At 45.6% G+C, this 26,128-nt stretch overlaps 1 protein-coding gene across 2 annotated transcripts in view; it reads right to left on the reverse strand.

Annotated features, from left to right (window-relative positions):
• Positions 1-26,128, reverse strand: part of JAG1 (jagged canonical Notch ligand 1) — a 35,825-nt gene that overhangs the window by 4,861 nt on the left and 4,836 nt on the right. For both annotated transcript variants that reach the window (XM_016138108.2, XM_016138107.2), the window contains exons 3-21: positions 21,168-21,219; positions 15,851-16,105; positions 13,989-14,049; positions 10,008-10,138; positions 9,430-9,549; positions 8,768-8,881; positions 7,494-7,607; positions 6,775-6,888; positions 6,325-6,371; positions 5,819-5,992; positions 5,120-5,270; positions 4,122-4,286; positions 3,562-3,675; positions 2,900-3,013; positions 2,684-2,797; positions 2,455-2,571; positions 1,937-1,964; positions 1,390-1,475; positions 126-239 (exon numbers count right to left, since the gene is read on the reverse strand). In XM_016138108.2, the coding sequence (XP_015993594.1) occupies positions 126-239; positions 1,390-1,475; positions 1,937-1,964; positions 2,455-2,571; positions 2,684-2,797; positions 2,900-3,013; positions 3,562-3,675; positions 4,122-4,286; positions 5,120-5,270; positions 5,819-5,992; positions 6,325-6,371; positions 6,775-6,888; positions 7,494-7,607; positions 8,768-8,881; positions 9,430-9,549; positions 10,008-10,138; positions 13,989-14,049; positions 15,851-16,105; positions 21,168-21,219 (2,185 nt within the window). The remainder of the gene's footprint in view (positions 1-125; positions 240-1,389; positions 1,476-1,936; positions 1,965-2,454; positions 2,572-2,683; positions 2,798-2,899; positions 3,014-3,561; positions 3,676-4,121; positions 4,287-5,119; positions 5,271-5,818; positions 5,993-6,324; positions 6,372-6,774; positions 6,889-7,493; positions 7,608-8,767; positions 8,882-9,429; positions 9,550-10,007; positions 10,139-13,988; positions 14,050-15,850; positions 16,106-21,167; positions 21,220-26,128) is intronic.

A 26,128-nucleotide genomic window follows, 5' to 3' on the forward strand; every position in this document is an offset into this window, starting at 1 on the left:
ATCCCCCCTCTGTGTTTTCTCCCTAAGCACAATACCTACTCATAGTCAAAAAGGTGACTGTGCTGACTGGAGTACCCACTGGAGTACCAAAGGACACCTGGACAGCTGGGGCCTGGCCCACATACCTTCCTGGCACTTGGCACCACTGTGCCCTGGGGGGCAGACACAACGGTAGCCATTGATCTCATCCACGCAGGTTGCCCCGAAGGCACAAGGTGAAGACTGGCATTCGTTAATGTCTAGGAGAAACAGAGTTCAAGTTTAGGCTCCAACAGGAGGCAGTAATGTTTTTCTAAGTTTTTATTGGCACAATAAACAACTAGAAAAGCATGCAAGATATGTTACATGAATTCATCATGCAACCAGCACCCAAATAAAGAAAGAGATCAGCCTTCCAAAAGCCTCCGCCAGTCAATGCTCTCCCTCCCCCACCAAATCACTAATAGCTTGACTTTAAAAGCTGACAATCATTTTGGGAGGCAACAATCTTCAATTAAATAAGTCCTTTTTCTCTGATAGTGCAATTTAGAAGAAGGGCCAGCAAAGTTCTTTAAATGGGTCAGATAGCAAATATTCTAGGCTTTGTAGGCGATGTGACCTGTCACAACTAACCAATTCTATTATCACAGCTCAAAAGCAGCCCTAGACAATATGGAAGTAAATGAGCATGGCTGTGTGCCAATAAAACTTTATTTACACGCATAGGCAGTGGGCCATATTTGGCTCCTAGGCCCATGTCGACCTCTGATTTAGAAACAGGAAATAGAAACAATGCACTCCCATCTAGTGCTGAAGTCCAGTCAGTCTCAGACTAGGGGATCTCAAGCATCAGGAAAATTTCAAATAACCTGGGACAAGAACAAAAAAACTCCACAACTATTCTATCGCTTTTATAAAAGAGCATATAAAAAAATAGGGAAAAGGCTCAAAATAAGGAATAACCCTTAAGGGGTTGCCTACATTGCCTGCCCTCGTTTTGTTTTAATCGTTCCACCAAGGCCTGAGCAAGGCTTGGGAAACCACAGCCCCAGTACCTACCACTGGTGTCAGCTCTGTGCTCCCCCAGCATAGCTGTGATTAATGTCTACTTGCCCATACTTTCATGTTAGTCAGGGAAAAGCACACTCTTTCCTTAGGGCCTTGGTAGCTTAATCGTCAGATTCTGTGGCTGGGGCTCTCTCCCCTAGGATAAGGAGGGCTGGGCCACCCAGGGAAGACCCAGCAGGTACCTGGGAGGATCCAGCCAGCTAGGGGTGGGAGATTACAAAGCCCAGACAGGCAACTAAAGGGAACCATGGCCTTAACTGTTTTAAAGATGAAAAGTCTGAGGCTGAGGGTTGCCATGGGGAAGTAAAGTCACTGGGAGAACTGGCTAGGTGCAGTTCTTACTTATTCTGCAGTCAGGCCCAGCAAAACCAGGGGCGCATTCACACCGGTACCAGTTGTCTCCATCCACGCATGTGCCGCTGTTGTAGCTACAAAGAGAGCAAAGACCGCCTTGGTGACCAACCTCCCTCTTGATCTATGACTGGCTGCCAGTCAATTGCAGGGAGCCACACTGATTACCATCAGGGGCTCTCATGCCTGGCCACACTTCCCATTGCCTGGGGAGCTTTAAAATACTGACGTGTCCCACCCCAGAATCACTTGACAGTTCTCAGCTGCAGCCCAGGCACTGGGACTTATAAAAACTCTCAGGTGATTCTCTGTGGGCAGCCAATGTGGAGAATCACTGCTCTAAATCAAGATGTAAACTGACTAAAGTGTGGTCCACGGACCAACAGGATTGGCACTACTTGGAATTTGTTAGAAAGGCAGGGTCTGCAGCCCCACCTAACCTACTTAATCAGGACCTTCATTTTAAACAAGATCCTCAAGGTGAGGCCCATGTGCATTACAGCCAACAAATGCCAGCTGAAAAGGTGGTCATGCTTACCAGGGGTGAGGACTGCAGTCATTGGTATCTGCAAAGTAAAGAGACAACTTAATAGTGAGACCTTCAACAGGCAAAGCAGTCTTAGCCCTAAGAAAAAACACCACTGGCTTCTATAATACTCAAATGATAAAATTGTAGTTAACACCAGCAAAAGGCACTTAAGACCTCTGCTCAATTGGAACCAGGCCTGCACCACACTTAGTTCCATTCACCGTGGGACACACGTACACAGGAAGAGGCCCTGGTGAGGGTGGGAAGGGGGTGTGAGAATGGAAGGAGACAGGCTGCTGGTGAGACCAGAGCTGGGAATGAGACACCATCTGTCTCCACTTACCTCCTCAGTGACTTTCTCATGCCCAGGTCAGGGCTGCATCCCATCAAGTCATTAGAACAGACCCAGGTGATGCAGAAGCAGACATCAAACAGCTCTGCTTCTGGTCTCCACTATGAGTCCCTGAGGGTGTCAGGCTGTGCTCCCACAGCCCTTGGAGAGTTCCAGGGGGAGGGGGGACACTCACTCTGAGTACAGATGGGCCCCTCCCAGCCTTCTTTGCAGACACAGGTGAAGGACTCGCCGTTGACCACACAGGTGCCCCCGTTATGGCAGGGGTTGGGTAGGCAGCTACTATTTCGGGCTATAAGACAAGAACAGACGAGACCACCATCCCTGAGGATCCAGACAGTCTGAAGGGGCAGAAGCCAGACCCAGGAGAACATTCACAGGTGCTCACGTGGGACAGAAGTTACCTATGTTGCAGGTTGTTCCTTCCCAGCCTCCAGGACACATGCACTTGAAAGCATCTCCTTCGTCATAGCAGGTGCCGCCATTGTTGCACGTGGCCTCATCACATTGGCTGTCACCTGGAGAAGGAAGATCTCAGTGTGAGCCCCTGGCCAGCCTTCCTCACAGAAGACAGAGAGAGAGAGGGGTCTCAGACAGAATTCCAGCCAGCTATCACTTACGCGAGTGGCAGGTCTTTCCTTTCCACCCGTTTTTACAGTCACAGTAGAAGTCATTGACCAGGTCACGACATGAGCCCCCATTGTGGCAGGGGTTCTGGCTGCAGTCATTAATGTCTAGAACCAAGGAGGAGACACCCAGCTGAAAATACTTCCAGGATAAGTCACAACCCATGAACGCCACGCCTTTCCCATGGCCACCTCCACCCCTGCTTTCCACTCCGAGCTCCAAGGCCAGCCAAACAATCCCAGGACTTTAACACCATTACCCTCTTCCAGGGGTAAAGGATCCCTGAGCTAGATTACTTTTAATGCCACCAGTTGGGCAAGTCAAGGGCAGGCCTCTGTCACTCTCACAAAATTAAAATCAAGATAGGAAGAAATGATCAAAACAGAAAGATGATTCCTTTCCCTTCCTTACAAGCAGAGGTATTTATCATCCTAATTATACAGATTGATTCTATAGCAGCTTAGCATAAGTTTCTTCCCACTGTTTGTCATCCACATTAACAAATGCAAAAAGGAAGCGGGCAATGCTGTCCGACTGCAGGAATAGTTGGGGTCTTACTTTCAGAATTTCCATTAAAAAAAAGCTTCTCATATTGATTCTCCCTGCCTCGCCCCAATCCCAGAGATGTCTGTCCCCAAAAAGACCACAGACTCACTGGTTTCACAGTAGGCCCCCTCCCAGCCGTCACTACAGATACACTTGTAGGAGTTGACGCCATCAATGCAAGTGCCACCATTTTTACAGGGGTTGCTCTCACAGTCATTAATATCTGTGAAAGGAAGAGGAAGTAAAAACCAGGTAAATGAAGGACAAGTAATGCCACAGCCAGGCACTATTCTAGAGACTGCCTCCTGAAAAAACACACTTGGTACCTCAAGATTCTCACCTCCATTAGGACTGTTTCTCGAACTCAGTGGACAGCTCAACGAGCAGGGCTCGCTAGAGACTGCCTCATGGATTTTATTTAACACCCTCAAATGCTAAGCTGTTCAGTGGGTGGAGGAAGAAACGCCTAGAGAAAGCGGGACCACCCAAACTATTAAGATTCTAGAACATTCTAAAGTAAAAGTGCTGAAGGCTCAGAGGCATTGGTGATCTCAAACACAATTGAGTCTTACATCCTGGACGTAATGGAAAACCTTCACTAGTCTCGACTGAAACAATTCAGACTCACAGGCTCCCTGAGCTGGGTAGAGGCAGGGTGAGGGATCTTACTTTCATGGCAGTATGTCCCAGTGAAGCCTTTGTTGCAGTCGCAGGTGAATTTGCCTCCTGACTGACTCTTGCACTTCCCATGGGGACCACAGACGTTCGAGGAAATATACCGCACGCCTTCAGGCGTGTCATTGGAAGCCATGGCCACTGTGCAGCTGTCAATCACTAGAAAACAGACTTGGGATCAGATCATGGCCACTGACCCATAAGACACAGCTTTCCTAAGCCAAGGGTGTATATACCGAGACTACTTTCCTAGAGACGGGCACCTTTGGCTAATGAGGGTAAGAAATTAAGAGGCATTTTGGGAGCTGAACACTCTGGCAACATGCCATGTCTCACTGTGAAAATAGTGAGATTCCAGATGGAGAGAAGTTCTATTTGTTTTTTAAAGGCATCTTCTCCCTATGTGGCTAAGAAGCCTACATGCCTTTGGGCCCCTTTCATCCTCTTTGATATCCATCCAATTTGGTAGAAGCTCGCTAAAGAAGGACCTACTTAATCATACTTAAAAAGGCTGAAAAACAAACTTACAGAATCTGCAAGGCTATGACACCTAATACAGAGTCACAAGCCATATGTGGCTATTTAAATGATTTGTAATTAAATAAGGGTTTCAAGTTGCATTAGTCATACTCCAAGTGCCCCACTGGCCACACATGACCTGTGGCTACTGCACCTGACAGCACAGGTACTGGACATTTCCACTCCTGACAGGGCTGCTCTGAGAAATTTATCTCAGTGTTACACATCAGCCCACCCCAAACCAGGAATGCTGAATGAATTTCACATTCTCTCCCCTGGGCGACTTATAGACATGGTTCTCACTGGCGGGCCTGAATAGATTGCTTCCATGTGCCGACTTCTCTAAGCAGTTAGGTTAGGGGGTTTCGATCTCCTCACTTACACTACTTCTCAGAGTTATCAAGTGGCAGTGACAAGTGAGGAGAAAGAAATGAGCTTTGGGGAAAAGCCAGAAGCCTAGAGGAGGGAAGTACCTTCGCAGGGGGTCGTGCGGCAGTGGTCTTTAAGGTGGGAGCAGTTCTTGCCTTCGTAGTCCTCAGTACACTTGCAGAAATAGTCACTGGCACGGTTGTAGCACTGGGCACCGTTCTGGCAGGGATTTGGCTCACAATAATCTACGTCCAGCTGCAAGGACCAGGAGCAAGACAGCGGCAGACGAAACAAAGTAAAACAAAGGTATAAGTATAACGTCTCTGGGGCAGCATATACTGGAATCTGATGCCTTCATCTGCTTCTGTTAAGAGAACGCTCTGCATAATACACAGTTTTATGTCCTAGACACTGTCCAGGTATGCACTGGAAGGAACAGGGCAGAGAGAGAGAGAACTGAGTTGGGGGGCGGGGGGGGTGGCGGCGGTTAGCTGTGGATGAAATGGACAGGCTATTGACACTACCAAGAACATCACTCATCAATGTCTTTCCACCAGCATTTGTCTAGCAGAGATCCCTAGTCAATGGGAGGTTAACAGATTTCACAGAGACTCCAGCTACAGAGTTAAGAGTAGAATACGGGGAATGGAAAGAACAGAATAAGGGGGAGAGAAAAAGAAAGGAGGGAGGAGTGGAAAGGGAATGGGAGGATGAGGAAGGGAAGGAGAGGAGGGAGTCAGAGGAGGAAGAGCAGGAGGAGATGCAGCTATAAAAACCTGGCCAGAGGTTCTAACACTGCTCACCTGACAGAGGTTTCCAGAGAAACCAGTGGGACACAGACACTGGAATTTGTTGATTTCATTCTGACAGTGACCCCCATTCAAACAGGGGTTGCTGGCACATTCATCGATGTCTCTCTCACAGTGATCGCCTGCATAGCCAGGTGGACAGATACAGCGATAACCATTAACCAAATCCTAGAAGAGGAGAAGGAGGGGGAGAAACATGCTTTTTTCTATATATCCACAAACACAGGGCTTTGGCGGTTTAGCATGACTGTTGTGGTTCAGCTGATTCACTGAAATAGCCAAATGCCAAGCCTCTCAAAATGTGTGAGAAGGAATCCTATGCATCTGTCTTCAAGATGACTCCCAGGAGGTTGGGGCTCATGAGCCCAAGTGAAACTTACAGAGACTCACTGTTCACCTGCATTTTTTAATCTCACAGGGACAGAGCTCTCCCAGGGTCACACAAATCTTAAATTTGCTGTCAATTATTAAGGTTTTGATTTAAGAAAAGATTTACATACCCGACAGGTGGCGTCATTCTGACACTGGCCAAGACAGTCATTAATATCTAAAAAATAAACAAGTCATCATATTAAAGAGGCAATTTACATTGAAATTGGGCTTAATTGAAAAGCTTTCTCAGCTCAGGACAGATAAAGCCTTCAAATCAGATTTCCTGTGCGCTTCCGGTGAGATAAGGTTATTGCACTGGGTGGGAACCCTCCCTAATTCTTCCAGACTAAGCTAGTGAAACTTCACATCATTGTTTCAGCCACCTTATCAGAGTATGACCCTTTTACTGGCTAATGAACCTGATAAAGCGAATGTTTTCATTTCTGCACTGATCACTCCCTCTCCAAAAACATTCCCTTCATAAGGTTTTTCTTTTACCATTCTAGTCTTCTACAGACTGGTAAATGCCTTCAACACCCAAGTTTCATGAAAATCAAAATCAAAACAAAGTCACTCACTTATTTCACAATTCTGACCCATCCAGCCCGGGAGGCAATCACAGTAGTAGCTGGCAATCAGATTCTTACAGGATTTGGCATTGACACAAGGTTTGGCCTCACATTCATTTGCATCTGAAAGAAAATGAAGATGAGCAGTGAGGAACTGAGTTTTTACCCACCCCCCACTTTCCCTCTCTCCTCCCCAACACACTGTGCCAATATTTTGAAATAGGAGACGTTTTAATAAGCTATCTAAATAATAGATACTAGGTTCTCTCTATTTTGAACATCTGATCTCTTTTCCTAATCAGTATCCAATAAGGAATGCTAATTGATAACTTTCTGGCCGCTGGTTAACAAAGGCTCCCAACAGAACAACAGAAAGCCACCAGGCATTTCTGTTCAAAACCCGGCACAGCCTAGTTGCTGGGATTTAAATGTAGCAAAAAGAATGCAGACAGCTCATTCCTCATGAGATCATCCCCGCATGGAACCCAGCTGAACACTCCGCGGACAGACGATTGACATGGTTCAAGGAGTCCAACGACTTTCCCACAGGGCCTAAAAGAGCTAGTCCATTTGCATTCAAGTGATTTCTCCCAGGCACGCTGGCTGGACTCTTGATAATAAATTACTTCTTAGTATGATGGCGTGCAAGCTCATACTGCTGGCCACATGCTCATCTTCCTTAACAGTTCTGATTATCAAAGCCAATCTTAGGGCAGGAACTTTCTTACCTAACTGGCACGTTTTGCCAGTCCACTGAGGCGGGCACACGCACTTAAATCCGTTAACCAAGTCTTGGCAGGTGCCCCCATGGGAACAGTTATTTGGAGAACAGTCATCAATGTCTGTTTGACACAAATGAGAGGTTTGGCAATTTAATCTCCATGTCTGACAATTAGATAACACCACCCCTCATACGAGGGGCCTTCAGACACCTGCCATAAGTGACTGCTCTGATGACAATCAGGCCTGATTTTAGCTTTAAATCCTCCACTGCCCCAGATCATTTAATCCACCCCCCTAAGCAGGCAGGAAGAGCTGGCTGGATCCCCAGAGCATCAACCCTCTGGTCACACAGGACAGCAGTGCCACTCTTTATTTTAAAAGAAAGTTTTCATCAGTGTTCAAGAGGTAGCCAAGAAGGAAAACTAACTCTTCTTGTGGAAAACCCTGTTCATATTTGCTGAGAGTTGTCCCAAAATAACACACCTGTGGTCCCTACTTCTGCACTGGACTATAGCAGCCTCTTAATTTTATCTACTGCCCACTCAGGGAGGTGCCAGCCTCTCTGTGTAAATTTATTGAGTCTTTATCACCCTAGGAGATGGGAACTGCTACTATCCTATTTAAACAGGGCATGGGGAGGTTATGTGGCCAGAGTCCCACAAGTGGTTGGTAGAGGCCACAATGCCAGCCCAGGCCATCTGACCCCAGAACTCACATTCTGAACCATGCTGCATGCTGTTTTTAGGGGTGCTGTTGACGATAGTTTTCATACCTGGCTGTACCTCAGAAATCCAGGAGCTTAATATGGACTCCTTGATTCTGAAGGGAGACTGTGGAACCCAGAGAACTATACTGTCAAGCACCCACATGGTTCTGATGTGTAGCCAAGTCTGGCAGCCATGGTGACTCTATAATCTAGGTCCCCCTTTCAGGGCCCCCATGACAAAATTTAGTAGCGACAACCTCCCCTGCAGGCAGACTCTCCAAGATTTGATTTGGAGAAGGCAGAGCTCCAGTGGGCACAGCAAAATGAGGAGCTATGCCGTGAGGAAGTTTCTTCCCGTAGCAGACACACATGTGCTAACTTAGCAGCTAGGGTACAGGGACTTCCAAATGCAAATTCAGGAAGCTCAAGCCAGACTCCCCCCAAGCCTGACTACATCCACCCCCTCCCACCAAAACAGACACATCACCTAGACCTCACATGGGTTCACGAGTCCAGGAATCTGCCTCAACCCTGTATCTCAACACAATGATCCTCTAGAAAGCCTGAACTTACTTGTGGAGCAGGTGGGTCCCGTCCAGCCTGGAGAACACTCACACTCAAACCCCAGGGAGGTCTCCTTGCAGCTGCCTCTGTTGTGGCAGGGATCAGAGAGGCAGGCATGCTCTGCTGCAAAACCCAGATGGCAGTTGGTGAGGGATGTTGATTCTTGCTACCTACACCCTCTCCCCACATCCAAATCCCTCACCTGGGCCACCAGCTAAAGCTCATTTCAAAAACTAAAAGCAAGCGTGTGATATAACCATGCCATGTCTAGGGAAGAATGGAAGTCATCTTTCTCAATAAGCTGTCTCCAGCCACATTCCAAGGCACCTCAGAGCTGGGGTCACCACATTGCAAACACACCACCTCCCATGCTAGTCAGCATCACACAAAATGTGTGAGTGACGTGAAGAAAGTTTCAAAGACCCACAGAACTGCTGGGATAACTAGTCTTAGCTTTGGAGGATATGTTCATCTTTTTATGAGTCCTTAAATATACATATGTATTTTTTACTCTTCCCATTATTTTCTTAATTATGATGACATTGGTTAATAAAATCCAGTAAGTTTCAAGTGTATAATTCAACAGTAAGTCATACATATTCTTAAGTATATTTAAGCCAAGTGTACAAAAATATTCAACAAAGGGGTCTCATGCTGCTTGGACTACTTACCAATTTCACAGTTGGGTCCTGAATAGCCGTCAGGGCAGGAACACTGGTATTTGTCAGGACCCGTGTTGCTACAAGTTCCCCGATTAAGACACGGCTGGTGAGTCCCGCAGTAATTGAGATCTACCAAAAAGTTCCCAAAGAAGCCAGTCACTTAAATACGTAAAGACAGCCAACCCACTGCACTCCTGCACCATCCCTCTTTTAAAAACCGGAAGTTATGAAACAGAAGCCCTGGAGTGTACTGCACAGCATGAGGACTATACTCAGTATTGTACTAACTTTGTAAGGTGACAGATGGTAACCTGTCTTATTATGGTGACCATTTTACAATGCAAACAATGTCAAATCATTGTGTTGTATACCTGAAACTAATATATCGTATGTCAATTATACCTCAATAAAAAGAAAAAAAACCCAAACCATAGCATTAAAGGCAAATTTAAACAGATTCATAATAAAAAGCCCCTGCAAATAAAAATAAAGAAAAAAAAAATCAAATTACTGCTGTCCTATCCTTAAGACCTCAGGCTCCTCCCAAGATCTCCAACCAACAACAGTCCCAACCCTGAGGGGTATACCTTTGTCGCAGAGCTGACCGCCCCAGTTGGTCTCACAGAGGCACTGCCAGGGCTCGTTACAGGTGCCATGGACGCACCCTGGGTGCGGGATACATTTGTCACAGTACAGGCCCTGCCAGCCATACTGGCACCTGGAGACAGACAGCACACCCCCCTGTTAGCCTCTAGAACATTCAGGAAGGTCTGTGCCATTAAAAGACAAGCCTGCAAAGTCCAGGACTTTTCTGTTTTGTTTCATTTTTGGTGACAGGATGAGAGACTCTCAAGGTTTGTCTGGGGCTCCCTCTAAACAAACATTTTCATAGTTGGGCCAAGGTTCCCTCCCAGGCGACTCATGACAAAGCGAGGGCTGTTTGGGAAGAGGCCAGTGTGGGGCTGCCCTTCACACAAAGACACTCTTCTCAGGCTCACAGGAATGAGCCGAGGATGGAATAAATCAATCCCAGGTCAGACTATAGAGGGAAAGGAAAAAGGAAGGACACTCTGGTGACAACAATAGCCATGTGAAAGTCTCCCCAAATGCAGCACTTCGGGCCATTTTTACACAGCAGCTTGGCTCCGCTCTTTGTCTACACAGCAAGTCATGACCCCGGTGCAAAAAATGCAACAAGACACCAAGTGCGGCAGGAAACTGCCTAACGATGAGACATTATGAAATCAAACGAGGAGGGAAAAGGGGCACCTCCTTTGGCAAAGATGACGGTAGGATCCCTGAACCCATTTCTGCAGAAAGGGTGAAAGAAGCAACAGTTCTCAATCAATTTCATAGATAATTTATGACCTACTACCTTGGCTACTTATGCTAATCTAATTTTTAGTTATTTCTCACTTTGCAAAAAGAAAAGGAAAAAAGGTCAACTCAGTTTATCTGGTATTGGGGAAGGGAGTCGAGTTTCCTTTATAAGCGCCTCATTAATCGGACTCTTTCGAGGCCAAATGGTGCCTTTGATCCCCAAACAAAAACACAAACATAAACCCTCACCTGGGGTGGGAGAGAGGGCAGGGTCTCAACCACTCACCCCTCAAGTTTCAAGCCCTCTGAAACTTTAACTGCCTTCTCAAAAATCAAGCTTTCACAAATAGGAGGGGGTGTGGGGGAAGGCCTGACGGTGGAATGAAGGTGGGGTCACTGAGGAAATAGCAAATATTTCCATAAGGGGGACCTGGGAAAAGCCATGGTCAGAACCAATCCCCACCCCCACCGCAAGCCGCTCAGCTGTAACTCTGGAAAACAAGCACCCCCAAGAAGGAAAGGCTTTTGGTTTCCAGAGAGCTGAAGGCAGGCTAGCAAATCCTTGTCATGGGAAAATTATAGGGATCCAGCTAATAGCTAATCGCCCATGGCTGAGAATCAACTTAACCCCTAAGAGTACCAAGTAACCACTTCCTAACTTCTACCAACAAGCCATGCACAGCCCTGTACAAAGAATGACCAAGGTGTGTGGTTTAAAATTAATCTGACAAAGGATCTTGGTTTATGTAAAACGAAACATCAGTCTTAATGACAAGTGACTAAAGGAACGAAATAAGAGCAAAATAAATCAGCTGGTAGAATTTTTTAAAAATTGGACACTCAAGTTGGTGAGAGGTAGGGGGCATTCAATTAAAGATTGATATTCATATTCTTAGCTTGAAAGATATTAAGAGGAAACTGATTTGGGAACAGCAATATTTGTATCATCTTTTATTCCCTTCCAAATGAAGGATCCCTACATCTCTTCAATTTGTCTAATAAAAAAGGAGGCAGCTGAGGACCCAACATCATCTCCTAATTAATGAAAGCTGGATCCTCAAGCATAAAAAGGAACCACAAGAGGCCATGGATGACTTCAAAAGAAAACAAATAAAAATAGTGACCCTGAAAGAGGCATCACAAAGTTATCCCAGTTTAATAGTATATGATTAAGGTTCTCATGAGAAATTGAAGTGACTTTCCTCATGTGATGATTCATAACTAAGTTTGATATTATTGGCAGGCTTGCAATAAAGCAAGCATATGCGCCCAGGAAAAGGCCTCTAAGTCTACTTGGGAACAACAAAACCGGTAAAGGTTTTTCATGTGAAGTGAGGGGGAGCGGGGGTGGGGGGAGAGAAAAACACCTGTGTAATACATACTCGGAAAGACAACTTACAGATAACTCGCCATTGAACTATTCCTGGAGCAGGCAGGAACTTCCTCAGCTAGAAGGTTGTCTTGATTTTCATTCAAAGGAGGGAGAAGGAGATGGGCAGAAAGACTATGCAAATGACGTGTGGGAAAGTCGCACCTTAAGTAAATAAGAACACTGGTGCGTGTCTGGGCAGGGAGTGGGAGGTTAAGACTTCGAAAGAGAAAGGGCTAAATTCTGGAAACAAAGCCTGTTGTTCTGGCTGGGAGGGCCCTCCCCTGAGCAGTCGTGTGTTTATTCTGATGACAGTTGCAGAAATCGTGGCTGGCCTCCGCTGATACTCATCTGAGTGCAGAGCAAGACCAGAGTCACTAATAGCAGTGCTGATCTGACTTTCTCCAGAACACCCTTAATTACGAACAGTTAAAGGAGGTGGGTGCCTGCTCAACGTTTGACAGCAATGCTGTTAAATACTATAGTCAGCCGCCACCAACAGGCGTTAGTAGTATGCAAACCCCCTCAGCCTTCCAGAAAATCTCTTATCTTTCTGACGTGTAGAAGAGACGTTTTCAGGTCAACCTGTTTTTTATTTTACTTCCAGCTGCCTTCATTCCTACTCCGGCTTCAAGCCTCAGAGCCCAGTGCTCCCCACTGCATGGGAGGGGAACAGATGCAGTGATGGGGTCTTAAAGGCCACAGATAATTCTGTCAAACAGCAGTTTGCAACATTTACAGAGGAGCAAAATCACGTGGTTGGCTTGTCAAAATGCAAATTCCTGGGCCAGTGCAGATTCATGGGTATAGGGTTGTTGGTGCCCAGGAATCTGCATTTTGATAGTTCTGGTAATTTGGAGAATTACACTTGGAAGTACTGAAATTTGGGGACAGTGATTCCCAAAGTATGGTCCCACCAGCAAGAGTTGCATCACTTAGGAGCTTGTTAAAAATGCAGAGACTTGGGCCCACCCCAGACCTATGGACTCAGGATCTGCATTGTGACAAGCACTCCATGTGACATTAATTTGAGATGCACTGGTTTAGACTATGTGTTGTAAGCTTTCCTTGGCTCAAACCAGGGTAGCTTTGGGGGCAAAAGAGGCAGGCCCAAAGGACCTCCCCCCCCAACCCGGCCCCAGTTGGTGTCACATTAAATCTGCTAATTCTTAAGATATGAGGAAGAAGAGTAAATTATGAGATTGGGTCAAAATGCCACAGGACCGACAATATTTCTCAAAGCAAGCCTTTCCCAAATTGGTATAATGTACATTTCAAGGAGTTCCAAAAACTGTAATCAGGAAGCAGTCGGGGTAGGTCTCCCTTTGGCTTCTGCATTGTCTGGGACCATAAAAGAACAGACTTCAAAGGCCAGCAGCAAAGTCTACATTCATCAGGCTCAACTGACAAGATTCCAGCACAGCCATTAACCTCTCAGCACAGGCCTGTCTCCCGCCTGCAAAGGGGCCAGGAGATTGTACTAATCCCATTCTAAAGAATGCTCCACTTTCCCCTATTGATGGGAAAAGTGGGGGAGGGTTGGGAGACGGAAACCGGGGCAGGGGCAGAGACGCAAAGAAACATACCCACATCCTTCCATCTACTCCATTAGCACGTTATAGGGAAGATTACAAAAACGTGTTATCAATTTACAGAACAGTTACTACATGAGGCTACTGACTATGCCCATAAGTTTCCTTTTTTTTCTGAGAAGTGTGTGCATTCCACTGGACAGCTGGTATAATTTAATAAGCCTTGGATGTGCCTATTGGAATTTTTTTTAAAGCTTTTCTTGTTCTCCAAAGAAACATTCACAATAAAATCCTCTTTTTGCATTAAAGAAATAATTGTTAAAACAAAAAACAGTTTAGTCATTTACCTGCAGTCACCTGGGAGTTTGCAAGACCCATGCTTTGGACTACAGCCTTGTCGGCAAATAGCTGTAAAAAACAGAAGGATGTGTCAGCACACTGCCTGATTCTTGTACCGCCACCGCCATGAGAATAGCCTCATACATTAAGCCTACAAAATCCATGATTTTAAGAGATCTCATATCAAGCCCATCATAAGGAGAGGAAGATGGGAGGTGCCCAAATAACAAATCCAGCTTTAAACTTCAAGGCCACGCTAGCAGATCCTCAAAACATGATACTGTTTGGGGACAAAAATGCAGGCAAGTTGATGGGGGAAGGGGATCTTCATCCAGTCTCTCCAAACAATAGCTACCCTGCTCCCTTGTCAATTCCCACCCTTGCCAAAAGAAAATTAGATGTAATCCTTCCTCACCTCACCCACTCTGTCCCATCAGGGAACATTCAGATGAGTCCCTGCCTCCTTAACCCCTCTCCCCGCCCACTCCCGCCAAATGCCTGATGGCTCAAAAATCCCATGGGAGTAACGAAGCCAATCAGGCTGCCATCATTTGGCTAACTCAGTGACCAGATCTTGGGCAAAGCAATTCTGCTTCCTTTAAAAAAAAAATTTGAACAAACCGAATAATTTTTAATTAACTGTTACTTATTTTTAGAATACCAACTGCTTAAAATATGTTTTATCAATTCTGACTTTCATCTGGATCTCAGAAACATCATCCTTTTAAAACTCTCATTTCCAGTTACCTAAGCAGTAATTCCCAGGAGACCTGTAAATTCTTCTCTCTGTCCTGCTCCTCAATCACAGTTCGAAAATTCGTTTTTAATTCAAATTTATCTTGAAAGAGAATGTTCGTAAGGATCTATTAGAGTTAACTAAAATTACCCATCAATTTCCTGACTTACAAGCTTCGTAAAGGTAAAAACCAGATAATTCTGTGAATATCTGTGAATGCGATAATTCACTAAATTCTAAAAGGAGCTGGGACAGTAGATGTAGCACATCTAAAACTTATACAGGCAGATCTCATTTCATCGCACTTCTCTTTTTGTGCTTCACAGATTTTGTATGTAAATTGAAGGCAAGATCCTCCCCCAGCAAAGATTATGACTGGAATTATTGCAATACTTGCTTTAGTGTGGTGGCTTGGAACTGAAATACAGCACCTCCAAGGCATACCTGTGCTGCTGTGGATGGGTTCAATGCTACACAAGCAGGAAAGCTCAGGCTCACCACTTGCCCCCTCCTCAATGCAACAGTGTCAAAAGAAACCCAGTGAAAACCTGCCATAAAGCAACCCTGAGCTCAGGGGCTATCATTTCTTACAGGATCTTCTGTTCTGACACTGACTGGGGTAACTCATTCTCACTGGGCATCCGTTTTAGGGTCAGGTTATTTAGAAGCACAGCCTGAAAAGGCGATTTGGGTATAGGAGAAAGGGGCTAAGGACAGGAGAGGTAGGAACCGAGCAAGAATGTGGTCTCAGCTGGTCTGGCTTCATTGTGATCCCAGGGGAAGCTGCTGAGTATGAATTGTAGCACAGAGTTAAGGCAAAGGGGACTGGCCTTTGTACCCCTATGTCAGTGATTCACAGATTGTGAGATGGAGGGAACCGACATGCAGAGGCTCCTGTTTGGCCAAGGACAATGCTCCAGAGGAGAAGCAGCTGTGAGCTGTTAGCAGCCAATTCTCAGAGCAGCTGGGGCATGGGGCATCAATAGCATCTCCTATGCTCAACAGCTGTGTGCTTTAGGCATATTAAAAAGCCAAAATTTCACCCCACCTGAGATAACACCCAAGTACAGGTGAGGTGAGAACTTGACCCCCAAAAGCGACAGACACCCAGAGCTGGTTAACCCACCCACACACCATTGTTACATTCAGGGCCCATCCAGCCTTCCATGCAAGTTTTGTTGCCATTCTGGTCACAGGCGTAGTGTCCGAAGAAGTCATCTCTGGGTCGGCAGAACTTATTGCAGCCGAACCCATAGTAATAGTCATCGCACGTCACACGGATCTGGTATTCAAAGTGGGCAACCCCTGTGTTCTGCTTTAGCGTCTGCCACTGTCGGCTGGGATTTATCATGCCCGAGTGAGAAGCCTTTTCAATGATGTTGTCAGGTTCTAGAGGCAAAGGAAAAAAAAAGATTAACTGCACTAACATTCCCATCAGATAGCCTTCTTTCCTGATCATTGTCACTATTTTTAATAAATACACATGGTACAAAATTCAGACAGTACAAAGGGGCAGAAAATGAAAAGTCCCCAGAGGCAACCACTGTTACCATTTATTTACCCTTTCAATGGATGCATAGTATTTCACTGTCTAGAAGCACAATGAAATAATTTACCTAGCTCCAACATATACGCATTTAGGTTGTTTTGGCCTTTGGCTAGTAAGCAAAGCCACAATGAACATTCTTGAACACATTTGCCCATGTGTGGTTCTAATAAGAAAATCTAGAAATGGAAGTGCTGACTCAAGCAGGATGTACACAGCCAATTCACTTCTGCTTGACAACACCAAATTATAGTGAATAAAGACCTGTCAATCTATCCTCCTACCAGCACAGGAAACTGTTTCCTAACACTCTTATCAAACTTTCTGATCTTTGCCTCATAGGTAAAGTCTCTCTTGTTATAATTAGCATTTAATTAAGTGATGGTGAGCCTCCTTTCACATGTTTACAAAACCATTTGTTTCTGTTCCTATGAACTGTCACCTATTTCTTTTATCAAGTTTTCTACTGCATTGCTGATGATACTGATTTGCAAAAGCTCTTTACATATTATAGAAAGAAACCCCCTATGGAATGCTGCTCATCAAGAAATTTCCTTATTCCAGGTCAAGGTTACCAATCTTACTCTTCTGGTTTTTAGAGTTTTGTGTCTTACTTCAGAAAGACTCTAATTCCAAACTCTGCACTGGAAGCCAATGAGTTATGTTTATTTAAAAATCATAAACTTTACCAACTTTTAAGCTGGCATTTAAATAGCAATCTACAAGCTTGATGCATTTCACCTTTCGCCTTTGCCTAGAAGGCAGATAGGAAAAGAATTCACCCCAGTTCAGAGGCAGGTAGATAGAGGTTTTTTTTTAATTTGGTGGGGGGGAAGGTGGGGGGGGGGCAAGTCATGCTCCTTAAAGAGTGCCTACTGAGGAAAATAAACACGCCCGGGGCTCAAGCAGCTCTCAGGAGGAACAGAAGTGGTCCCTGCCCTGGGGCCACTTATAATCTAACCTGAGAAGAGACAGGTACTAAAATAACTCCAAACACCAGGTGCCAGGAGTTCACTGGAGGTTTGTGAAAAGAAAGCAAGGCACTAAGTCAGCACCCTAGCCTGGTCTTTTGTTTGTTTTCTTAAACCTGCCAGCACCAACCTTCCACCACCTTGTCAAATTCAAGGCCACCTTGGAGAGACCATGTTAAGACCTACTTGCAATGTCTTTGTGATTCCTACCCACCCACGCCCCTGTTTTTCTAGGCCCAGGGCCTGCGCTCATTTACAAGGCTACACAAACCCTACAGGTGACCAGGAGAGAAGGAACGCCTGCGCCTGACTGGCTTCATCCACACTCCACTTCCAACATCACCCCAGCATTTACCCTCTGGGTTTCTTTAACTGTCATGTGGGCAAGACAAGCCTTGAACAAGCCCACATACCTGCAGACTTACACCCCAGCACGCACAGGACTACTTGCAGAAAACACTTTACTAACTTAAGTTTTACAAATAAACACAGGCCAAAGAATGACAAAAATGTCCCTCCATTAACTGTGTTTGCTCTGCTGGTTCAATTAAAAAGTATACTGTGCTATTACCATGTGATTATGAGATCTTAATAAAGGAATTATTTAAACACACTTGCCATGGCTCAAAGGCTTCCAGCTTCTCTCGGGCAGGTATCAACAACAAACAATTCAGACAAGAGTCTAGGCCAAAAGGTACAGGCTGACATTGCGTTTTCAATAGCTTAGTATACTCTCTACTAATTCCCAGGAAGAAATGCTATAACGTGATCATTTCAGAATCCTCAATGGGGTGAACAGATAGATCTGTATAACTAACTTCACTCCTGCCTGACAGATTTTTTCCTAACAGCCGACAGGCAGAGAGGCCAGTGTATCTATGATATGCTTTCTGGCATCTGGGTTACAGACAGCAAGTTTGCTGCCTGCTTCTTCTAAGCTACCGCCACCTGAATTGCACTTCCTATCAGCTTGGGGCAATTATAAATGTATCTGGGGTAGTTCACTTGGTAGGTCAGCCTCATGACTGGAAAAAGATGTCACCAGGCCTTCTTTCATCTTCCAATTGCATGAAGGTGGAGCACACAGGAACCACGACGGCCTTGCAAGCCAAGAAGGTAATGAGAGGCAAGTCCGAGCATAACCCCAGGACTTCAGCAACCTACACACCTAGACAGGAGCTTTAGCCACGGCTAAGCTATAAGAAAAATCTGGTCTTAGAATGCCGGTTTGTGTTTATCGATTTAGCAGTATAATAAACTGAAGCCATCTACTCTGGGACAAAAAAAGATAAATTTGTATCCTTATATACTGCAGTTCTGAAATGTAATAGAAACGACCTTGGGGAACTGATGACAGGAGGGCCAGCCTTAGACAATACTTTCTAGGACATGACTAGCACCCGGGCTTCATTTGGGTCAGGCTCTGCTTGAGGGTTCATTGCACAGCTGATGTGAGATTCTCTGTTCCAAAACTCAGATTTCTGCCTCTAACCTGAAGCCAAGATGTCTGCAACATGTTTGGATCCCTAAGAGCAGCAACTCCATTCAAGTTGCTATACCTCCTCAGCAGCTCCCCTCATGGAATATACAGTCCTTTGGGAGGGACAGAGGGTGAAGAGAATAAAAAAAGCAAAACATTCCAGGCAGAGTGAACAGCATGTGCAAAGGCTCTGAGACAGGAGAGAATGTGATGCATTTGAGGCCACAAAGGTGACTAGTGGGGGTATTACTAAAATACAAATGATGGATGACAATGTGGCATGTAAGATGGAGCTGGCGAGGAGACAAAGCTGGGCTGTGCGAGGCCTTGTGGGCCACAAAGGTTTGTCCCAAGAGCAACAGGAAGCTTTTAGTCAAGGTAACAATTAAGGGTTATGCTCTGAAAAGACCAGGATGGCAAGAGAAAGAAAAGCACTGGAGGCAGACCAGAGTAGATATGGGTGGACTAATTCAGTCGCTACTCTTAAGAGTTCAGGCATCAACAGATGGTGACTTGGGCCAGGGCAATGGCAGGAGAGATGCCGAAGGCAGCAGGATTCTAGCGATGTGTTGAATATTTTTACAACTTGGAGGTGAATTAGATATGGATGCTAAGACAGAGGTACACAGGATGCCTTCCTGATTTTTGGTTTACAGTACTGGGTGTTCAGATGCTGGTGCCAATCATCCACCAAGGGCCCTAGGCAGAATCTGCTTTTGGAAAAAGGAAGATGTCAAATCTGGATTTGAATGTGCTGAATTCAATAACTTGGAAGCATTAAGAGAGGCTGAAAAAGCAAGTAGATAAGGCACTCCCAGCAAACTCCCATCCCTTCTCGCTGGGCATCGACGATCTACAATGGGCATTCTATGGCAACCCCTCTTTTCAGGATCAGAGGTCAGAAAGCCCTTTAATCTACCCCATGTCTTCCGTGGGTCCTTCCAGGGGTTTGGTCACACCTCCAGCAAGAGGTGAGATGCCCAGAACTCTGGATGGGGCTACCCAAACATTCAGACAACTGTGGGTAGCTCTATATGGCCAGTGGCTTCCTAGGGGAGCAGCCACCTGACCTGTGGGGTGATGGAAGGCCCAGGTAGTCCCCTGCACACCCTCATAGGTGTCCTAACCCAGCTCTTACATTGAGCCAGGATCAGCCTCAGTGATATTCATTCTACCAAACTGTTTTAATATCTAAAATGGAGGGGCAGGAGAACAAGGGTCTGCACCAGAATATATCTGAAGAACCTATTTCTCCTTCTCTCCACCCCCATCTTCCCAATGCTTAGTTACCATTGTAAGCAGGTCACAATGACATAACGTTCACACAATCCTAACTATTCACACAATCCCAACATCTGTGGCAGGAGATGGAGGAGAGAACAAACAGGTGTCTATGACCCTGACTGGCATTACATACAACCAAGGCTGGTTACACACGCCCTGCCTACTACAGCTCCGTGGGACACGGGTGCCCCACGGGGAGGAAGTCCAGATCTGGACTTCAGATGCCAAAGCGAGAAAAGGGGGCGGCGGGGGGGGGGGTGAACATTATTAGCAGCAAAAACACAAAGAAAGGGTCGGCAACCTAGAGAAACGAAAGGGATAAGATATTCAGAGGAGAATGGAGGGCAAAGACAAGCTGGATCAACCCTTCTCCTGTGCAACTAAGATTTCAGTGTGAATCAAATTTTCCAATGACAACCACCCAGAGCCTGCTGACAAAAAAGGGAACTCACAGTTTTGAGGGAAAATATATTTTTGAAGTTACAATAAAGAGCAAAGACTAGTTATAAGCCAGACTACTGTCATTTTCATAGACACCCTCCATTTCTTCCCCACCAAAACCCACCTCTAGCTACTCTGAAAAGCAACTTGTGCTAAAAGCAGAGTCATCTTTCAGAAGGGGACAAGGCAAGTGTAATGGCTGGGAGGCTCTGGAATTCCACTTCAATGAAAGGTTTGTCCTGGGCAGTGTGGGAAACCCTGACCGGCTGGAAGCTCACCTGCCCACCAAGTGAAATTCAAGGTCGGTCTTTAGAGCCCAGTGCCACCTTTGCCTGCTTTATCTTTCTGATGAGAGATTAAACACTCACTTAAAGTTTAAATGGACTTTTAAAAAGTCACTACTTTGATCCTTTAGCAGTCTACAAGGTTTTAAAGTTGTAAAACCATTAAGATCTCTATCCCAAAGATAATCTAGGTACCATATTCAGGGACTGAGTTAACTGGGAATCTGTCCTGGCTACCTAATATTCTAAGAGAAAAGTCTAGGGGAAGTTATAGAAGACTCTATTGAAAGGTTCATCCCAGGAGGTGGGGGACAGATGGCAGAGGGTGGTAGAAGTTCCTTGAGGCACCCAGGAGACATTTCCAGCTCTGACAGGCACTGTTATGCCGAGCACTGCAATTCCAGAAACACACGCTTAGAGATAAATCCTTTGCTGTGATACTTACGGACAGTGTCGTTGCTGGAATCCCACGCCTCCACAAGTAAAGTGTAGGACCTCTGCAAACAGATAAACGACACTTAGTGTTCTGAAATAGGGGTCAGCTCTCAATGTCATACTTTCTTGGCTTCCCTGCACACTCCGCTAAACCAAACCATAAAGCCAATATGATATTGTTTGCTGTCAAACTCCCCTCCCCCTCCAGATCCACCCCAGGTTGTTTCCTTACTCCTGGCAGGGGGAGGGGGGGTGTGTCACTGTGTTCATCGTGCAGGCAGTTAGAAGTCATCAGGCAACACCACCTCCCTATAAGTTAACGCTTAGCATAGTTTTTGAAAACTTTCCACAATCTAATTCTAGTGCATAAGAAAAACACAAAGAATTTATTCTAAGCTAATGTAACTAGGTATTTGTAGTATTGGGGGAGGGGCCCCATCCAGAGGAGGGCCGGGTACTGCTAAGGTTACACTTTGGGCCCCAGTGGGGCAGTCCCCAGAGAGGCCCCCTTTTCCTTTTCAGAACCCCTTTCAAAGCCCTGTCTGTGTGAGACCATCTATGCTCCCACAAGTATCAGGTGGCTCTATGAAGCAGGAGGGGGTAGGTGCAAAGAGACTCCCAAGACAAAGGCGGCAACCTAACTTGGGGTACGTGGGGGGCAGACTCTGGGAAAGGAAGAAAGTACAAAAGGGAGAAGTAACCACACATCTGAGCGTTCTATTTATTGATGAACTTATCTGTCAATAAGATCTAACATTCCAGGAATAATCAGAGTTCACTAAAAGAATTCCCTGGCCACTGGCAGGGTGCCAGCTATTATACTGAAGGTGTCTTTTATCTTCCAGGATTACCTCAGAATCCCCCCTCCCCCCAAACCCAAGCCATTAGCAAATTCCCACTTTTACTCAAATCTTCATTTGTAATTTAGAATGAGGTCAGTCTCGCAAAACATTCGGGTTTAAATAAACTTTCCGCTATCTTGGCACTGGAGAAATATATCCACAGGTAGTTGGGAGAAAAGGCACATGAGCCCTCTCTTTACGTACCCCTGTGCTGTCACTCACTGGCAGATACTTATAGGAAATAGTAGCACATACTGATCAAATAATGCCATGCCACCAGAAATGCCAAGAAAAAGTGCCTATAAAGTGAAGGCAAAAACAGGGGTGGGGGGAAAAAGTTTCATTCATAACTCAAGACAAGCTTACTGCTCACAGTGACACAGCAGGCCATCTCTGAATATAAAAATATCTTGTGATAGACCCTGCCTTGGAATTCAGCCGAAATATGTTTCATACTCAAAGCAGAGAAGGATTCCATTTCGTTCACTGATAACTGTGGGAAAATGCTCAGAAAGGCAAGCAAAGCCGGGCAAGCTGGGGCACACACCCAGCCCTCTCCCATGAGTGGCCACAGGTCCAAACCCATTGTTGTCGTCGTCAATACTTTGAAAGTTACACCTTATCTACAGCCTCTGAGTTTCCTAGGAATTCCTACAAATTACAAGACTCTTCCCTGAGAGTAGCAAGAAATTATTTCAATACTGATTTGAGGCAAGCCAAGTCAAAATGAGGCCAGATGTGGCACTGGTTCTGTATAATTAAGCCCTTCATTTGCTGGTCACGTTGAGACCCACGTTCTTCACTTCCACATATTGCTGTAATTAATCCTGATTAGATGTGTTGATACCCAGAGTTTTGACAGACTTGTATAAGTGCTAAACACATAATACCTCCAAGTATCACTGAGAGGAAAAGTGTCCCAGGACTGAGCAGGTGTGGCAGCATTAACTCTGCTTCATGCTCAAAAAGGAAGGCATCCTTGGTCTTGCACATGAACTTGGAAGACCAAGCTGTCTACCAGGCTTATCCTCGCCAGAAGTGGAAAGACCTCAGAAGCTGCTGACCAACACTGCCCCTCCGGAGGAAGAGAGTGGCACAGAATTCTAGATGCTGTGTGTCATGATTTTCTATAAACTGCCTTCTTGAAGGTAGAGATATGGGATGATGGCTGGTTGAATGCAGGGTTGCCCCCCCCCCACCCCGCCAAAAAAAAAAAAAAAAAGCCCTGCCAAAAAAAAGAGAGTCTTGGACCTTTTCTTCCCTTGTTTCAGAGAAGGGTTTATGGTTCTAGGATTTACCTCCAGGGCTATGAGGATTTCTCCTGCCCAACCTTCAGAGAAAAGGATTCCCTTTCAAGGCCTCTCTTAAGAGGCACTCTTACCACCCACTCCATCCCCACTATAGATTGACAATCAAGATAATTTGACAATGATTATTAGTTGCTAGGGAACTTTAATTTTTCCCAGGCCCACGCTTGACCTCTGTACATCCCAGAATACACATCTAGACTCCAAGATCCATACCAAGATCCATACCATGCACAACTTATGCCAAAGTGTGGTAACAAGCTGAAAAATTAGCAATCTGCTATGATCATGTCACACCCAATTAGCCACTGCAAATCTGACCCCCAGCAGAGTCTGCAAGCCTTCCAAAGTTCTTAGACAGGGGTACCAAGGAAGGAGAGGGGTGAGTGTTCAAATTTAACGAGTTCAAATCCAAAACCCACACAAAGAATAAACAGCAAAAAATACCTGAGTTTTCTTGGTTTCAGACTATAAGACATAAAACAGTCACCTGGCTTTCAACTTTTTCCCCTTAAGTTTGCCCAGAAAAATGGCCTGGGGACAAAGCAGGAGGGGTGCATAGCTAAAAGACCTTCGGTCTAAATTTGCAGAGTGAATCATTTCTGCCTCTTCCCAGCTCTAGGCCCAAGGAAATCTGGCTGTGACATAGCAGCGCTTCTCATTCTCATGCAGCAGGAGGGAGAATGGTCAGCTTACAGAATGAACTTTGGGGAGGACTGCCATGGAATTTTACCTTGGTGGGTCTTGGCATCCCAGGGCCACAGAGACCCCCAAGCACCTCCTTCCTGCTTTCAGCACTGAGGCCGTGGGAGGGCTATGGGCTGCACCCATCCTACTCCATGGTGGTTACCTTGGCACCAGGCAGAGTGGTAAGCACTTAATTGCCACATTAAGAAGGGGGATGTAAGAAACAAAGGTAATTGTGTTGGCAGCTGGGAGCTTCCTTTTCCTGGCAACAGTGGCAGCCAAACCAAGCCCTGAGAAGTGGCTGCCTCCAGTCCTGCCAAGCTGACGGACACAAACAAACCACCATCCAAACGGCACGCGTGCAGCATCCAAAACCCCAGGCTGCTGCGACAGGCGGACCCGAGGAACTCACACCCTGGGAATGCCCCATGTGCCCACAGGGCTATTGTACAGAGGCACTCAGCCCCGGGTTTGTCTGCGGCCCTGTACTCTGCTGACTCAACTGTCGCTTCCTGTTGCTGGCCCTGTATTAGCATTATTTTTGGAGAGGCCACATTATTCTCTGTAATCCTCATTTCAGTCAATTCGGCCACACTATTGTCCTGCCTGCGTCTGGGTGGCCAGAGTATAAAATATTCCAGTCACAAACATTAAATAAAGGTGTCAGAGATTCCATGTGTGGGCACACGCTCACACAAACAAGTCACGTATCGTGGAACTTTGGCCAGGTGAGACATGGAGAAAGGAAGACTACCCCATGGCTTCCAAGCTAAGAAGACTTTTAGTTATAGAAAGCCAGTTAGTCTGCAGGGTTTGACATTTCAAATCAAGTCTGATCTGGTTACAAAGGGTGACTTTCTCATGAAAGCTCACCTCAAAGACTCACCAAGAGGGCCATAGAGCTCATATCCAGATTTAAGACTCAATGAGCCCCCACCCCCTTTCCCATCATTACCCTTACCTGTTTGAAAAGCATCCCACTGATAATTAAATGCACCAGTTACAAAAGGGTGGCGAGGTTAATAGATAGAATACCAAGAAGCCAGCCAAGCACAACTGTTGGTTCACACCGAGCAAGCCTGAACAAGAAGCCTTTCTACTTATTTACCAAAAGTGCATAAAAACTGGGCTGAGCTAGTAGAGGGCTCTGAATGTTTGACTATTTATGTGCCACTCCTAACCACTGGGAGCTATGTTGTGGAATTTCTTCCCTGCACATGCATTGCGCCAGTGACAAATGTCATTGGCACTATAAAAATAAGGGCCATAGGGTAAGGCAGTCCATAAAGAGATCAGAAACCAGAAAAGTCACAACAGGACCACTCAGCTCCAAGAGCCAAGATAAAGGTGGGACATTCTGAACCCAGAACCCTACCCCCGCCTCTACCATTCTAGAAAGCACAAGAATCACTTTCCATGCATCCTAATACATCTTCCTAAAGTTGAAAAATAGTTTAAGTTTTGTTCTAATTTGTTAAATGTATTCAAAAACTGGAGCCAAGTGTCACTTTTCTCAGGTCCGAACCTAACCTAGGAGTTGTTGCGAGGATAGGAACATAGCTCTAAAAGTCCACCAAGGGAGGAATTCTTAGAAATATTTGCCTTTATGGATTACCATGCTAATTGTATGTACATCCACAGCTTATGCATTCTTACATTGTAACGAATCTTGAAAGTCTGACATTGGAACCAAGTTCTGGCCCTTCTACAATGGGCCAGTGGCTGCTAAGAATCCAGCCAAGACCTCTGTTTGCATTCCTGTATTCGGATCAAGACCATGAAGGCTCCTTGTTGCCTTGGCTTTGTTTTATCATGCATAACAATTTTCCTCGACGCTATACCTTCCACTTGCCTTATATCAAAAGGGTCCCTTATCACTCTTAGTTGTAAAGATTTTAGGCAGTATTCAGGTCACTGGTGTTCTGGGAGGTTACACACCTGAGTGGTCGCTGCCTCTTCCTCACCCATCCAATTCCCTGAATGGTCTTGATGCCAAAAGCTTCACTGTTCTCTAAAAATGTTCAAAGTCCCTAATAGAATTATGGGTGGGGAGATGGTGGGTTGCAAACTCATGCAAGTACTAGAGGTTTGAATAATTTGCTAAGAAACAAGACAACAAGGAAGAAACACAGAAG

The sequence above is a fragment of the Rousettus aegyptiacus genome, unplaced genomic scaffold, assembly GCF_014176215.1.
Source record: "Rousettus aegyptiacus isolate mRouAeg1 unplaced genomic scaffold, mRouAeg1.p scaffold_m13_p_12, whole genome shotgun sequence".
In the NCBI taxonomy this organism is placed as follows: Eukaryota; Metazoa; Chordata; class Mammalia; order Chiroptera; family Pteropodidae; genus Rousettus; species Rousettus aegyptiacus.